The sequence below is a fragment of the Meleagris gallopavo genome, chromosome 17 (assembly GCF_000146605.3).
Source record: "Meleagris gallopavo isolate NT-WF06-2002-E0010 breed Aviagen turkey brand Nicholas breeding stock chromosome 17, Turkey_5.1, whole genome shotgun sequence".
Taxonomy (NCBI): Eukaryota; Metazoa; Chordata; class Aves; order Galliformes; family Phasianidae; genus Meleagris; species Meleagris gallopavo.
The window spans coordinates 5,949,686-5,967,207 of NC_015027.2; the positions used below are offsets into that span (position 1 = coordinate 5,949,686).

General features: G+C 36.3%; 1 protein-coding gene across 2 annotated transcripts; it reads right to left on the reverse strand.

The window, feature by feature from the left end:
- Positions 1-5,902: 5,902 nt before the first annotated feature.
- ZCCHC8 (zinc finger CCHC-type containing 8) lies at positions 5,903-17,511 on the reverse strand. 2 transcript variants are annotated; one of them, XM_010720153.3, is made up of 13 exons: positions 17,005-17,511; positions 16,380-16,454; positions 15,872-15,977; positions 15,434-15,511; positions 15,009-15,112; positions 13,196-13,261; positions 11,254-11,314; positions 10,679-10,821; positions 9,792-9,934; positions 9,535-9,650; positions 8,858-8,941; positions 8,056-8,167; positions 5,903-7,423 (listed from the first exon to the last, which is right to left on the reverse strand). In XM_010720153.3, exons 2-13 carry the CDS (start codon positions 16,397-16,399, stop codon positions 6,606-6,608), a joined length of 1,851 nt encoding a protein of 616 aa, XP_010718455.1. In that variant the 5' UTR covers positions 16,400-16,454; positions 17,005-17,511; the 3' UTR covers positions 5,903-6,605. The 2 variants fall into 2 exon arrangements, with proteins under 2 accessions (XP_010718455.1, XP_010718453.1); XM_010720151.3 differs by having other exon boundaries at positions 11,254-11,317.
- Between the last annotated feature and the right edge of the window lie 11 nt (positions 17,512-17,522).

Sequence of the window (17,522 nt, forward strand, 5' to 3'; positions counted from 1 at the left end):
GCCGCCTTTGTCTCCCCCCCGCTTTGTTCGCCCCGGGGCAGTGCCCTTCCCTTGGGGCAGAGAGTGTCAATGGACGAGGGGAGGAAAAAGGGTGGGGAGAGCAGACGTGATCTCTCAGCTTCACACGACAAGCAACCTCAACGTGTGCCGCTTTCTCCATTTTCCTTTTGTCCTCAGGCCCAGAAGTGTTATAATTCCTTCTCTCTCTCTCCCTCTGAGTCGGCACTGTGCTTGTGGAACACCATTCTCCCGTTGGTGATGCTGAAATGGCTGAGGAGCGGCTCCGCCCCATCGACAACGATTTAATAGCAGTTCTCGAGGCTGAATCAAAGAGCTCTGCTCCACTTCCCTGCTCTCACACAGCTGAATGTGTTGGCTCTGCTGAATTCATCACAAAGCAAACCTGTTCCAGTCCCGTACGTTTGGTTCTTGTGCGATCCTGTTTAAACAAAAGGGTGATGAGAAAGCAATTCCAGCACTGGAGCCCAATTGCAGTTTATGATTCAACGTGGCATCATTCTCTGGCGTTCATCCAGCATGGTAAAGCACAGAACGGTGTGACACAGGGCCCAGAATAATAGCTTGCAACTAGACCAGCATTTAGCAATGTTTGTTGGTATTTCACTTCCTAAGTGTTAAGTGGAAGCTCTTACTGTGGCCATTAGATGTTGAAACTGATACTCAAAACCCCTGCCCAGAGCCACTCTTCTTCCTCTCTGTAAAATTTGTTAAAAGATCCACTGAACAAGAAACTTCAAGTTTTAAATATGAGATTGTGTTTAGAAGCACAGAGCCAGCAATTTACTGCTTACAGCAAGGAACAGACTCTGCATCCCCTAGCAATGGGAAGAAACCCTTAACATATACAATGTATATCAGCTTAAAACTTTTTAAAAAATGACTTTACAGAACACTTGTACAAAATATCAGTTGTCCTCTCAAGCCTTCAGCCACAGTTGAGGACCTCTGCACTTGTGTTCTGGTATCACAGACTCAAGCTCTCTGTATTGATGTGATGTTTTCCATCATCCTTTGTTAATTTGGTTTTTGTTTCAGATAATTTAATACCAGGTAAGTGAATTTCAGGAGTGCAATGCAGTGTAGTGCACAACATTTTGTTAAGCAATACTAGACAGCTGTAATTAGTATAAAGCACAGCAACTAGAAGTCAATTTACTATTACAGATAGAAAACTAAGGTGCAGCTTTGTGCTGCCCTTTCAGTACTTTAATGAAGTACAAGCAGGAAGTAACAACAATGCTAAAATTATAAATGAAATACGTTTCAAACATTTAAGTAGCTTTTCTCCACCTCCTGGGAAAACTAAAGCTAAAAAAGGTCCCGTTTCTACAGCAGGAACTCAGAATCAAGTTGCACAGATCAACAGTTTCTACCTATAAAGTGAACATACCATAGTCAGTGGGACATATTCAAGTATGAAGATTTTGAGTACAGGATTTTCTTCTTCCTCTGAATGATCTCTTCAGCACTTACATTTGGCAATTCCTATATCAAAACTTAATTCACACCTTTTATCTCTGCAGCACTTTGACTGATGTATATCACGTAGTTTTATCCCTAAGAAGCACGATCTAAAAAATTGTTGCAGACTAGGAAAATATTTTCACGGCTTAATGGATTGAAAGGCCACAAAATTGTTTTTATTCCCAACATACTTACAGCTTTCCTTTCCTAGGATAGCAGTCACAAAAAAGCCATGCAAGCCCATGTTCTTTGTTGGTGTTCTAATAGGGCAAATTTGCATCCATTTCTACATTATTTGTTTTACCCATGTTTGGCAGAACAACAGAAAACAGTATTTTAAGAATCTTTTCTGCATGCTTATCCAAGGTACTTAAGTTGATGTGATAACAGTAAGAGTCACCTTGACTATAAATGTTTAGTTTTATAGATAACTTGAGAAACCATTTTCTATTAAAGAAGATAACAGCTAAATATTACGTTGCAAAAAACTTTATGTCAGCTGCTAGTAGTTAAGTAAACTTTAGGAAGTGTCAATTGTCACCTACATATTAATTACCATGTTATTAAATCCACCTTCTTCATGGACTAATTCCTCATTTGTCCTCTCCCACCACTTTCAGAGCTTTCAGAAGAGCAGCAAACTTCAGTGGCATTTAATTATCAGAAGCAATACAACAACTGTGGTACAAAATGAGGGAACTACAGACTTTCATAGCAATTACAAATACTTGTGAAAAAAATACAGTTGAGCTTTTTTATCCTCTTATTTTTTCAGCTATCCTGCCTTTTTGAGTGTGCAGCAAACAATTTTTCTTAGCACCTACCATGTCTTTCAGTTATCTTCTGGATTCTCAGCCACTGCCCTTTAGTGACATTTTAAGCACTGTCAATTAGATTATAAAAATATAAGTTAGAAATGTTAACCTTTAAGATGCTAACCCCGTGACTGATGGCCACAGAATTTTGCAGAGATTTTTTTTTCCCCCGATGTAAATTAGCATTTCTAAATACTTTTGCTGTTCCCAATCCTGTAAGCAAACATGAACATCGTGTCAGCAGGAATCTGTGGGAAAATTTGAATGGAGATTGCTCACACTATACCCACTCCATTACAAATTTTATTATTCATTTTAGTAAGCTCTAATCTAGGCTATTACGCCACACCAATCACCATGGGAACCTGACTTATAAATTCCAGAAATGCTTTTGCTGTTCAGCTTCCCTCAGATCTTGTAGTGTCATCTGACTGCAGTTTCAATATACAAAAGTAATTTGAACAGTTATATCTGACAGAGTAAAGAAAGCCAATAAATGCAAGTACCTTTAGTGCAGAGACAGTGTATAGTACTTGATAAAACCAGGAAAAGCATGGGTGAATACTATGATGAGATTGAGATCAAGATGAGCTCATTCCTTATAATGAGAGAAATCACAGAGATAACTGCATGTCTTCTAGCAGAGGTAGATACAGCAGGGGTTTTATGCATTGGTTCTGCTTGGTTTTCTCAGAGCATTATCCATTCAAACCACAACATCCCCAGGAAGGAGGATTTTAAAGATAGCTATGAGTACCTAGCATTTCGTATTGTCACCTTTATTTAAGAACAGTAACTATGTAAGTTAAAAAGAGAAATTAGATAGATCCTGCTACAGGATGTTTGCTTTTCTGAGACCAAATATAAACATTTCAAAAGTTCTTTTATAAAAGTTCCTATTTCTTTTCCTTAAGATAAGTTTTACAATTTGAAAGGCAAAGGAAGTAAAATGAGAAAGGGCATTCTATTTCCAACCATATTTTTCTTTACCAGGTTAGTAAAGAAATTTTTTGGCCAATAGTTTTTATTTTAATATATGGGTTATTACAGTATTATTACAGAAAAAGGGTTTAGATTTTGGCAGCCTTAGATTTGAAACAAAACTAAACATCAACAGATATCTTTTTAAAATCAGATAGAATAGGAAAAAAATGGAAGTTCTCAATACATGATATAGGTGGCCTAGGTCAGCAATAGTTCATGCTCTAAATCATAACAGGATTAAGGGATAGCCTCTGAACACCAAGATACAGACAGGCCAAATGCCAGACAAAGCCTGGTAACACTTTCCATTCACTAGCTCTGTGCAGCTCCCTGCTCAGCATTTCTTTAGTTCCCAGCTAGCCATCCATTCAATTGTCTGCTTTTGTCTATCAATGACCAGCTAACTCATCTCACAGATGTTGACTACATAGGAAAACATTCATACCACCTATTTATCAATTATAATGATCTAAATAGAAAAGAAGCAGCATTGGCATCAAATGACTTACCACCTTAAACGTATTTGAGTGACAGTCCTGGTTGTTATCCCTAACATGAGGGAGTCTAGGCATCTGCTATCACTAGTTTGGATTAGAAAAATAAAAAAGGCACAAAGCATCATAGAAAATAATTCCAAACACAAAACAGCTTGCAAAACCCTGTTTTCCAGTACTTTAAAATACAAACAAAACCAAACCACACATTGAAACTAAAGAAACAAACAGACGAGAACTAAATTAAATGGGAACAATCCGAATTCCCAATTGTAGGAACTAAAATTCAAGTGTATATGCTGTCTGTATACTTCCAATTGTACCAGGCTGCATGTGGAGAACACAAACATTTGCTGACTTGAACAACCAGTCAGTCCAGTCACTTTGCACAAAAATTCTAATGGATATAAAGTATGTCGCCCCAAACAGAGCATCCCTGCCCCAAGACATTTGCTTTTAGAAAACAGGAGATAAAATCTTCCCATATTGCAAAAGACCTCTATCCCCAAGTATTTTTTGTCCAACAACTAAGAGTCCCCAGAGCAAAGTTCCATGCCTTACAAAGGTAAGGATTTAACATATTAAAGCTAGTATTTAGCACTGCATTTAAAGCTTGATTGCTGAAATGTCTTCACTTTATTCTTACTCCTGATTTCTTCAACATAAATCTTGGAAGCAATGAGTTAACAACTAGTTTAGTAAGTCTGATAAGTTGTAGAAACATGTAAGACTTATCTATTCCAATCAGTTAAGTGGAAGGGCAATTTATTATGAATTTATTGTGAACATGCAGAGCTAAGTATAGCAGTAGAGAGTACTAAGTATATAATATAAAATGATTTTAATATTGTGTCTGCAAGCAAAGCGTAAGCATACAAGTATGCCAATGAAGTCTGTATGGCCTACTAAAGAAGGAACGTTTCATAAGGTCTATTAAAGAAAAAAAAAAAGATCTTCTAAGGCGTGGAGAGGGAACTGCATGTTTAAGATATGAGCACCTCAACACACCCAAAAGGTGTACACACTTGAAATGATTACATCACATTATCATCCGCATGCGAATGATGCACTGCACAGCATATAATAGCTTGGGTAAATGGTGATGACTAGCTTTTAACTTGATGGGAGGAAGAAGCAAGGAGGAAGCACAAAATCTCTACGTTATTTCCATTAGAGCTTTCTTTGTCAAGTGCATAGGAGCTGGAATTTCCTGGCTTGAAAGCAGTACTCATACTTTTTCCTACAAAAGATTAGCTAGAAAAAGCCTATTGTTTCAGTTCATATGATGAACGTTTACTTGGAGCTCTATGTTCCACATATGAACAGATAAACTGAAGCGATTCATGCTGCAAATTGAGCCCTTTCAGCCTCTCTGAAGTCACGCCGTTCACATGTAAAGACTCTTTGAAGTTTTCCATTCCTGTCAAGTTTAGAGCAATAAAAGGAAAAAAATATAAACACTCAATCTGAAAAAAAATTGTGTTTTTCGTAAGCATTCAAATGCAGAGTGCACTAATTCTACACATTGTAAGAATCTTTGGGAAATATCTACAATCTGTAAAGCTGAAGTTGTTAAAGAACAGGTTCAGTCTCTGAAGTTATCAAATACAACCTTAGATATCCCTACCTCACAAGCGTTTTCTTCAGTACTTGAAAATCCTTCATTTTACTGCGCATCTCACGTGGTAGAAACACTTTTTTTCCTGCATTTAAGGACAAACAAATGCTTTACCAGCTTTAAAGAACACTGTTAAGCCAAACCAGTACTCCCTCTGTCGGCAATGCGGATGTGTAATCGTTCCACCTACCAGTCGCTTTGAAGAGAGGTGAGAGGAGAGGGAGAAAAAAAAGCATTAGAACATTAGCAGATTGTAACATTTCTAAGCTTTGGCCTTTCAAAAATGAGCAGTTCTTTAGATTATGAGAATTCAGTGTCATAGGCAGGTTCTACTTAAGTAGCTGAAGTAATTTTAACATCTTAATTATAAAAACATGAACCCAGTTGTTATGACCTTTCCTAAAATAACCAACTCACTTCACCCTCATTTTAATCAGCTTGTTTTTCCTAATTATCCTCAGCAGCTAATTTCAAGAAATCAGCAGTCTAATGGCTTACAACTCCAATTAAGAAAAATATTTATAAAAACTCATTTATTAAACCTCTGTACACAAAAATGAACATGTATGTACAGCAAGTTTACACGAAGAAGGATGTTACAAAAGATACACTGGTAATTAAAACTGATCCACATAAATAAAAGTTTATAAAAATACTTGAAGTGGTGAAGATAATGCTGGTAATCCCCAATCATTTTCATCCAATTTCCAAGACTTTGACATGGGAAGCCTTAATTTTAGATTTTTTAAAAAACATTCTGAATATATTAAACTTATCTACAGGATAATTAGCAAAATCTATAAAGTATCCATTATTGTACAAAGGATATTAAAAAAAAAATCACCAATCCACCTGAAATTCAAGGACAATGCAACTCTTAGCCAAAGTAATGAACAATAAGACAAGTCTCTCTTTTTAGAGTGAAGAACAATTTACTTGCCAATGCAAATCAACAGTCCCATTACTCCTTAGTGGAAGAATGCAATTTGTGAAAATTCTTCTGTATTTTTCTGGCTGGATTGGTTCTGGTCAAGGTGGAAGCCCTGCATTGACTTCAGTTTTGAGGAAGAACAGAGGCAGAGCTGTAATCTTTAGGGATTTCCTCTTTCCTATAATAGATGAGGAAGGTTATGAGAGTTTGTAAAACTGAAGGAGAGAGAAGGGTGCAGGAATTTGAACATAAAGAAACAAAGGAAGACCAGTTAAAAGTCAAGTCTTTTTCTTTTGCTGGTTTCTTGGGGAATTCTTCAGCACACTTCTTATTCGAAGGTAAGTGCCCGTTGATTCAGTCATATTTTCAAATTCAAAAGGTGCTATACCTACAGCAAACTTGCTCATATCAGGAACAGGATTTGAGTTCTTTGCAGATGACTCAGTGCTTGTCACCACTTTATTATCAATTGTACTTTCTCCATCGTTAACCTCATGATTGGGAGCAGGCACAGTGTTACCCAGCAGGTCTTCAGAATCTGAATTATCAGGATTTTCCTTTAAATTAAGTGAATTATTATCTGGATTAGGACTAGTTAAAGGATGCTCATTTTCTGGTACCTGTTCACTGATACTGGAAAACTTAGTTTCCAATGTTACCATCTTATCAGATGATCTTACTTCTGCAACAAGATCTACTTCGTTCCTGGATGGTGATGATGTAACAGAATTTCCAGTTAAAGGTGTATCAACAGGGATATCAGAGTCACTGTTTGTGCTTTCTGCTTGCTCTAATGCTGCCCAAATTAATCGCTGCTGTTCCTCTAGCTCTTCCAAAGTCAGAGTATCCTCATCCATGGTTGAGTCCACTATTTTTGGCTGAGAAACATCACTGGAAGAATTCAATGTTGGAACAGTGTTAGGAAGAGGAGGATGGGTGGGTGTTGAAGGTTGAGTTGGTGTAAGACTTTGTGGAGTAAGTGGAGGTGTGCCTTGTGGTAAAGGAGGAGGAGTTGAAATCACTGGAGGTCCAGGTGGCAGTGGAGGTTGGAACTGAAAACTGTTAGTCGTTTGAGATCTTTGTGACACTTCCACATCTAGAAACAGATAACAGGCTTCTATTAGAATCTGAAGTCTGACTAGGACAACATTCAATGCCAGTGCTTTAGGAGATGAACTATCAGACATATGTCTCCTCATACCTGGTTTTCAGCTGAGATAGAATGAGCTTTCATAAAGTTTCAACATCCATTGAAATTACCTTTTAGGGGATTTTAACTCTCCTGGCCATTTCACGAAAAAACTATGAAACAAACAAACCTCTTGAATGTACCGAGCAGACTTTTCTTCCAGACTTAGACACACTACAGTATGCTCTCTTATAAGAAATCCAAAAGCAAAGATAAAAGCTTCTCCATCTATTCTAACATTAATGTAGTAATGTATTTAAACATTAAACAGTATTTAATCCAAGTATTTTAGGATTTGGAGGTCTTTATAACAGAATTTTCTTTAAGATACATCTAGAGTGAAGAGATTGGAATGGGTAACCCAGCATTCCAGTTGCTTTGAGCACATCTGAAACTTCTTGCTTACCTTAAGCATTACCATAGTGAATACTAAAGCACTGGTTTCTCTTTGTCTACAGTAACATTTCAATCCAGAGAAGTTACTTTGGAAATTAAAATTGAAACTAAGGGAAAAAAAATGAAAAGCAGAATAAGTATACCAGAATCTATGTCCATGTCAGCTACTGCTACCTCCAAGTCATCTTTTGGTCGTTTTGAATGATGAGAGCTTGGCTGTGGTGCAGTCCTCTTATTGCTAGATTTTGAACTTGGCTGAAAGGAAGTCAACCAGGAAAACAAAATAAGTTAGAATTAGATTATTTAATGTAATATTTCCAGTTTTAAAAACACATGTAAAACAATTTTGTAATTATACAGTTATTTGGTGACTGAGTTTGTAAACTTAAGTTTGAGACATTTAATGTAACTGAAGAGAACCGTAGTTTGGTTAGGTTGAAGTGGCAAAGGAGCATTATTAAATAGTGGAGACTGAGTGCAGAACATCTATCTTCCCCTCTTCAATGGAAATATTCTGCAGTGGACAATACTAGGTGAGAGTCAGAGAAGAACCGAGAATCACACACAACTGTTTTCTCAAGTCACTGCGTTAAGATTACTGTAAATCATGTCTACAGCAAGTAAGTTTTTCATCATTTGGGAAGTCTGGAAACAAGATCAGTTTTAGGCTGAAAAGTTTATAGCTATCTTTTTTTCTAAACATGAAGTTTTTCTGTTGGAGCAGGTAAGCCAAGTTACAGACTACCTTACTGGTTCACTGGACTGAAAAAAATCACTACAGAGTTAACTATTTACTGTAAACTAATAAAAGCACCAGGACTTCACAATTGGTAGTGTCAATGAGATGGCCTAAATGAAGACATAAACAAGAGATCCAGAGATCCTTGTCTCCACTAACTTCATGACAACTTGTCTTTTTTGAGAGTAAAACTGAGATATATTCACCGCATGAAAATTAGAAAGGTAGTGAGCAAAAACATCCTTCTGTTGAGATGGCTGCATGGGGATGGAGCCAAATATCTGCCATTCCTACAAAAACAAAAAAAGAAAGACAAAAGGCTGAACACTGTGTATGTTTGGCTTAATAATACGACAATAGAACTAAAGAGAAATGCTAAGAGATTAACAAGCAATCCTCTCATCAGAAACCTTATTTATCAGAGGTAAACAGATCTTAAGTAGGAACTTAGGAAGGCAAACCAAAAATAACTGCAACCTGTGAATACAAAGAACTAATGGAGTATACTATTATTATTATTACTTGGTAATTCATTATTATTGTTATTACTTGATAATACTCGTAATAATAAAAAAGCATCACGAGAACATACAGAAAATGTAGGTGGGCAAAAAGAACAGGCACTCCTACATAATATTTTGTCTTTAAAGGAAAACCCAATTAACCTAGACTCCTGTTGGTCTTATAATGGAAATAAACACCACAGAAGCACTGCCAGACCCTGCCCAGATATATCAGATGTCACCTGAACAGCCCCCACCTCCAAAGCAAGCACTTAAATAGGCTGTTGAAAGAAAACTGCCAGATGGATGATGCAGAACATTAAACTTGGCTAACAGCAATAAGCATTAATAGGCTGTTCAGAAAGCAGACAGCCACTTACATCTGGGATCCCACTCGGAGTGGAGATATTAAAGCCTGGATAGTTAATCAACTTAGAGACATCGTAAGTGACATGTTTTGGTTGAAGATATCCTTCATCTTCTGTTTCATTATCATCTATAAATAAAAAACGTAATTATTACCAATGCTAATTAATGTTACCGAATAAATCCATAGGATTACAAAAATAGCTTTGGTTTTTGGAATATAAGTATTGATAGATGGCAACAACAGTGCCCAGATCTAACACACACATACCTTTACCATCATAAAGCGCGAGTCCAGAGTGCTCCATTTCAGCCTCTTTGAGCCAACCTGGAGGATAACCAAGCTGACGCATGCGATATATAAATGGAGGAAGGCTCTTAGCTGAGACACCAAGTGCATCCTGAAGTTCCCCACTGAGTTGAGAAAACAAGAAGTCTATAACTGAGGTTTTTTTTAAAGGAAGTTAATAACATACTGTTGCATTTTAAATGATCAAGCTAAAATAATTTAGCTCAAACCATGTTGCTAGTCAATTCCAGAAATAAAGTTAGGGCAAAAACAACTTTGATACTAAAGAAGATCTGTAACACATATTTCTCCACACAAATGCACATATGATTAGACATTCTCTGGGAATTCTACTCTGAGGACAACTCACTCCATTACTTGTTACTTCTTGTTCGTGGCCTTAACTGTAGCTATCAGGACAGGAAGGGTGGAACTTAACGAAATAGAAATTTTACTGATGATTTCTGTAGAGACTGATACCATCATACTACAATTTTTTAAAAATATTTGGAATAGAGAGGAGACAGCAAGGGACACTCCAAGCTCAATATTTTCAGGTTCCTGCATGCATTTTAGTTTATCAGGAACCTAATGTATTTGCAGTTCTCCCTGTGAAAGGAATCTGAAAAGCAACAGAACAAAATAGTTCTCCCTACGTTAAGGAAAGGGTTGTGGGGAAAGGTAGTGAGATGTGATTTGAAAAATGTGCAATTTATTAAAATTTGGCAAACAAATTCAAGCATAATACACCCATAATTAAGAGTAGCAGATGAACTTATAAGATTTTGGATAGCAACACCTGGCATTTCAAAGGCAGAAAAGTCATTCCAGAAAAACATTGCAACAGCTAATGAAAGGAAAAGAGATACCTAATTACTCCTGGTTTAAATTTTCCAAACCTCTCTTCTACTTCCTCTGCATGATAACGCTGCTGAAAATTCTGATTGCTTATTTCACCACAAGCTTCCATAAACTCCTTTCTCTTCTCGCTTATACGAGCTGCATTTCGTGGCTTGAAGATAACACAATTGGGAAGTTTAAGTTTGGACAATCTACAGTTCATGCATGTCTTCACCAAATGCAAAACAGGTATTCCCTACAAGCAAGCTTATTTTGCATGGCAGAGGTATAACTACAACTGTAATGAACACTACATACTGAAAAAACAAAGAGTATTTGCATGTTATCTAATGGCAAACAGGAGACATATCTGGGGACATTCTGCAGTAGTTTGAACAAAGGAGACATTTAAAATGCTATGAAAATGATTTACGTTCCGACTTAGAACTTACATGTATGAGCAGTATGACTTACTCAAAAGAGATGAATAACTGTACATCCTGACCAGTACATCTATTTTTTATTTTTATTTTTTAAATAGTGTAGATCCAATGAAACATTTCTTGAAGAGAGGCAGTGTCTTAAATACTAACGTAGAGTTTACCTTTGGACAGTCCTTTATTTGATGCTCTTCAGAGCCACAATTGAAACAGTGCGATTTTGGCCTGCTTAAAAAATACAGAAAAAAAAATACATTAAAGCTGAAAATCACTTTGCAATGTTAAATGCACCTAATTATTTTAAACCTAAGATTTTACTAAACTTAGAAAAATACATAAGCACTGTCTGCTGACTCTTGCCTTTCTTAAGTTGACTGTTTAATATTCAAATATTCTTCAAAAGTGAGCAACAGAATTTTGTATCATATTCTTACAAAGGATAAAAAAATGAGAAAAAACAGACACAGAATAATAATAAATTAAAAAAAAACACATGGCAGCATGTGGAGAAGAAAATAAAACAAAACCCCTAAAGTTACAGCAGAAAAGCAGTACTTCCAGGAAGAATCCCGTATAATATTTTATAACCAGTACAACAGAAATAAGAGGAATAAGATTCCGCATAAGAGGGAATAAAATAGTAACAGAATAATTCAGGTTGGACCTCAGGATGTCTACAATCCAGCTCTCTACTCAAAGCTAGGTCAACTATGAGATCAGACCAGGCTGTTCAAGGCTTTATGCAGTAAAGTCTTGAAAATCTCCAAGGAAGAAGACTGTGTAACTTCCATGGGCAACAAGATGCAGTATTTTACTGTCCTAATGGTGAAAAAGCTTCTCCTTATATTGTGTTACAGACAATTCTCTGAAGGCTTTCTGCTTCTGATTAAACATGCAAACATTGCATTTATTGGTATATATATATATATATACTGTATATATATATACTGTATGAACAAAACAAAACCTACACACTAAAGCTGATGTCATGTCCTGAGGGAGAAAAGGAAGGATGTTAACGCAAGACTTTGAACACAGAATACAGAATCCTCAACTGTATACTGTAGTACAATGATATCTTTATTTCTCTTTTGATGCTTGTATCATCAAAGCTCTGACAGATCTTACAATACCAAGAAATAGCATTGTAAAATAAGTAGGAGGAGCATGACTACTACTTTGGAAAGTCCTGGCCCAGAGTTTGAAGTTTACACAGACTGTATGCTGAACTGCAACTGCTTTCAAATTTAATTTTCCCTGTAAATTCCTATTGTGGCACACATTTTCAACGTTATAGGAGAGAATATCCTGATCTCTAACAAGTCTTTAGCACTGTTTTCTGAAGATTTATCAAATTAGGATGGGAAACATGCAGAGACAAAAGGGTGACACAAGAATGAGTGGTCAAGACAACATCTGCCCACCCTGCTCTAAATCCAACCTGTACAATTCTCTAATTAGATAAAACAAAGCACATATTTTGCTTCATCTTTGTCTGTTATTTAAATACAAACATTCGCAGTGATTCAAGTATTTTATCACCACTCCATACAATGAGAATGACCCTTCAATCTGGTTTTCCTTTCAGATGGCAATATTTCTAATCAAAACATAGTTTAATTCATTATTTCCCTTCCTTTTGTAATTCCTGATAAAAGCTGAGATGGTACTCATTACAAATGAAATCAATGATTTCAGATGCTATGAAAACCACACAGATTTAAGTGTAAATTCATTTAACTTTACTTCTTACCCCCCATATAAGCTATACCATCAATTCTTAAATCACCTGTCTTAATAATAAAGGAAACCATATGAAAATTGCTCCAGAAAACAGTAAGAGTGATGACAGTACACCAGTGCAAGGATGATAAAGCAATCACTAAAAAGAAACCACAGAAGAACAGAGCATAAATGTCAGAATTTGCACATTGAATATAGACCCTTCCTAAACAAATTCAAACCACAGAGATCCACTGACTGCAGAGGCTGGTTTACTTCAACTCAGCACTCAAGTACATTCAAGGGTTTAGTATATATGGGAATAATCACAGTACACATCTGAACTTTGCAGCTCAAAACTCTATATTTAAGAATAATACAAACCTTTTTGGTTTTACTTGTATTTCTTGTCCATCTAGGGAGAGAATCTGGCTGAAAACTTGCTGATATCTTTAGATTTCAATAAGGAACTGCTACTGGATGAAGCAAAATTTCAATCTTGTTTAAAATATCAATGAAAACCTACTAGAGCTTTGCATAAAATATTGACTTTACTGGATTGAAGATACATTGATACAGATGGTGCTTAATATGAAGTCTGCACTTCAGAATTATAAACAAAAAACTACGTGCACTGTATTTGCTAAGAGGGGCTTGTATTGTTTTCTACTACCCAATTTCTATCCAATAAGCTATTTTGTTCTTTACAAGCACTTGCTAAAACTGGAGCCCTCTTGCTCATATGTAGAAGTTTCACACTACTAATTCTGACATACTTTATATCAATCTTATTAACAATACTTTTTTGGTAGAGTTTCAAAACTGTAACTCACATCTCAACTAAGTGTAGACAGGTCATATCTTGTGTTTGCTTTTTGACTGCAAATTATTAGCTGTTCTGCCTACTTGTCTAGAAAAGTAGGAGAAGAGAAGAGGGCCACAGGTGAATCAGCATGGAAGAGACTTAAGAGGTAAAGTTCAGAAGCACAGTAGTTTCCAGAATCTAACAGTTGCTTTTAAAAAGAAAAGCAGATGTCAGATACTAGTTTGACACATTGAGTACTTCAGTCATTTAGAACCATGGTATTTCATACACCACTTAACCATTAAGTGCTATTTTAGGCTCAGGGTCTACAGGAGCTCTAAAGAAAGATAAGGTAATTTTGAACAGTAATACCTCTGCTTTGGCAAAGCTGACAAACACAAAAGCTTAGCCAGGGTTAACTTTACGTTTTAGGAGAAATTCTCCTGTTACACATCCACGTTCTTTATCTGGAGGTTGGGAGATTGTACAAATATCATTTGGAGAGGACTGACTTAATACATCACAACAGGCACCTTCCAAATGTAAAATTACAGCACAGTGCATACACAGTTCAAAGGCAGCCACAAGGAAAGCCAGATTAGCTGGCTTTTTAATTTACAATTTCTTTTCAGATACAAGTCATTTTCTAACATTAGGGAGTTACTTTTATGGCAAGTTTGTTAACTAGATAGTGCAGAATTGAACTGTGAAACTGTTTCTCTCTCAACTCTTTCTGTTGCCAAAGTAATGTAAGGAAACTGGGGAGATTGGATTATTTGAAGGGGAAAAAAAGAACAGAAATATCTTGCTCAATTTCTTTTCGTCATCAAGGACTCCAATATTAAAAAATATTTTCTCAAATGTTTCCCTCAATCCCACTTTCTAAATATTGGTTTTAATACATTACAATAGAACCAACTTTAAAATGGATGCAGAATAAGAACATCACATAGTTAAATTTTATTGAAAGATTTTCTCCCAGATCCCAAATTTGGCAAAAATTATCTTAGAGAGTATTTGAGTTTGCTTAGCCCTTTTCTTCTCCCATATTACAGATTTCACAGAGGGAAACCACTTACTTGTATCTGGAATGAACCTTCTTTCCAAACCTAACTGCAGACTGGCTCAGGAAAGCCCTACATTCACAAGACATATTTACAGGAGCGCGGCATTCACTCTTCTCAAAATCAGTCAGCCAATCATACCCAAACACTTGTATCTTTTGAGAACAAAATCCAGCGATTTCCCATTAAAACTTTTCATCTATAATAACTGATAGGGTTTTAATAGTGACGTACAATCTGCTGAAATGAATCTGAGCTCAATTTACCAAACTGGCACTCTTTGGATTTGGTAAACAGATAAAGACCCTTGTTTTAGCAAACAGGATACTTAGGTATTTCCCATCCTTCTGTCAGCTGTGGATTCTCATTTAATATAGGCTGTCCCAGTTTATCAAGACAAAAATTGGTAAAATACAGAACACTTCCTACAACCTGTAGAAAAAAAGTCAGAAAATTGTCAGAAAAGTGTCAGTATTTCGGTCAGATTATCGGTAGCATTTCTAGAAATTTACACCACTTGAAATTCTTCCAGGTTTGTCACCCACTCTGTAGACATTTACAAAAAATACATGCACCCATGCCTGTACCAATCAGCACTTTTTTTCCACTGAAGTGGCCAAAACATGCTGAACTTTACTGCTATTACATCATTACAAGAAATTTAATGAGATTTTATTTTAATGCTAGTGTGTATTAAATATGTAGAATGAAGAGTCAGACCTACCGTTCAAGAGCATATAGTCAAAAACTTACACTAAAAGCTTCCTTAATTTTTTTAACAGAATTCGAGCTTGCTGTTTTACAGTCCTCTTCTAAAAGAACACTGGAGGGCTGAGATGAAAAGTAAAAACACAAGTCCATGATTAAAAATAGCAGACAGTATAAAGAGCTCCAAAATTACTTAAGTACATAAAAGGAACAAAACATGGAATACAATACAACTTCAACTTTTTCTTGACACATTAGTTAAATAGAGATATCTATGTTAATAATAATTTCCACAGTCCAAAATATCACATAGATCATTTCTCCCTTTTCTTTGTTATGATCCTCTTTTTTTCCCCCCAAAATAAGCAGTTTTATAACATTTATTTGATAGCTACCTGATTTGCAGTTATAGAAAAAAAAAACCAAAATTTAGCTACTTAACAGTGTAAAATTTCAGTATTACCAATAGAATCCTTCAAGTACCTGAGGCTTAAGATTGAAGTGTGTTTTTTCTTGTTCATCTCTCTGTTGCTCTTCGTATTTGTGAACTAAATTAAAAACAAAATCTTCGATTTCTTGATGATACTGCCTGCAACAGAGTAAAGCATAAAAAGGTGAAGAGCAAGACTGAAATACACAGAAAGTATTTTTTGAAGCATCTGCCATTTACTACTTCAGGATTAACACAAAGGGCAGACAACTCTGAACTGAGAAGGAGGGAGCAATTAACACACTGTATTTACCAACAGCACTTCAAAAACTTTTATTCAGGAGTTCCAAGGAGTCACACTTCATTTTACAACAAATACAGACATTGCTACTGAACAAAGGAGAGCTCTTGTCTTTTGCTAACTCCTATCCTTTCTCCTCCGCATACTAACAAGTGTATGTTACTAAATACGACATATATTCTTCAGGCAAACATATCCAAACAAAAACTAATGTCTGGCCTCCTATCAGGATTTTTTTATTGAAATGCTGAAGTACTTACTTAGAAATTACATTGTTCATAAATAAAATCTGCAACAGAGGCCCGTCGATTTTTGAGTTGTCCACTGAAATTCCACTACAAAAACAGAACAAATATATAAATGGTTATTACAGTTTTATTGTAAATACACCCTATTCAGTTGTCACAGCAAAGAGCCTGCATTCCAGAGAGGAATGTTTGACCAACGCAAGTTCCATTATTTTAAGAAATTCCTATTACCTTAAACAAAAATCCTTTTCCTGTGAGCAAAGTATTTTGTGGCTCATTGTGAAATGAGAAGAACGCAAAACAGAATACAGAAGTTTTCTTCTAAGAGCATATAATAAAATGCAGTAAACAGCATTAAGACCCATCTCACAGTGCCATCTAATGACTAGACATTATCTGGAGAACAACAAAATAGTTCTCTTACTTATGTAACTATTGTAATGTACTTGCTCTTGCTGCCAAACTTTACAAAAAGTAAAGTGGCCTTTCCTTAAAGGCCACATCACAAACAAATGAACATTAATATGTGCATACATACGTATACACATACATAGAGTAATTCAAACAAAATTCTTGGCACTGAAGTCTAACAGAGAATGGTGTTGGACAGAAGCACTGTAAACCAGTAGTAACATACCTAGGGCGAGTCAGAATATTCAGCTTTCTTTTAAGTTCTTGATGTTACCTTCTCGTTAAGGAACATTGCTTTCTTCGGAAGACACAACAGCACCTTAACCAACTGCAGGGCTAAATAAGAAAACACCTAACAAAAAGTGCACAGAACATTGCCAGAATTGTCAGTGTCTTTTTGTATTTAAAAGACCAAAATACATCACAAAAGGGTGAGCAGTGAGACGTCTGTATGTAGATAACTAACTGTAAAGAGGACATCTCAGATGTCAAGCTGCTGGTGTCCATCCCAACAGCTCCTCAAGGAACCATTTGGCAGTTTTTTCTGGCTCTGTTAAAAACGGATTCCTTTTCTTCACGAAAGCAGAAAGGAGTGCAATGTTAGGTGTTTTAACTTGTTCCAGCACTCAAGCCCCCGTAGCCGAGAAGGGCACACTGAGACTGCAGTGAGAGAAAACCTTCCCCCGAGCGGCGGGAGCAACGCCCGGGGCTGAACCCGAGGAGAACCGCGGACAGCGGCCCCTC

Bases quoted from the DNA above. Each gene is read 5' to 3' on its own strand.
- ZCCHC8 (XM_010720151.3), bottom strand. From the start codon at position 16,399: ATGAACAATGTAATTTCTAA. The intron at 11,318-13,195 runs GTTTGTATTATT...GTATTTTTTAAG, and splicing joins ATACAAGTAAAACCAAAAAG to CAGGCCAAAATCGCACTGTT. The intron at 9,651-9,791 runs GTATGTGTGTGT...TTTTATTTATAG, and splicing joins CGCGCTTTATGATGGTAAAG to ATGATAATGAAACAGAAGAT.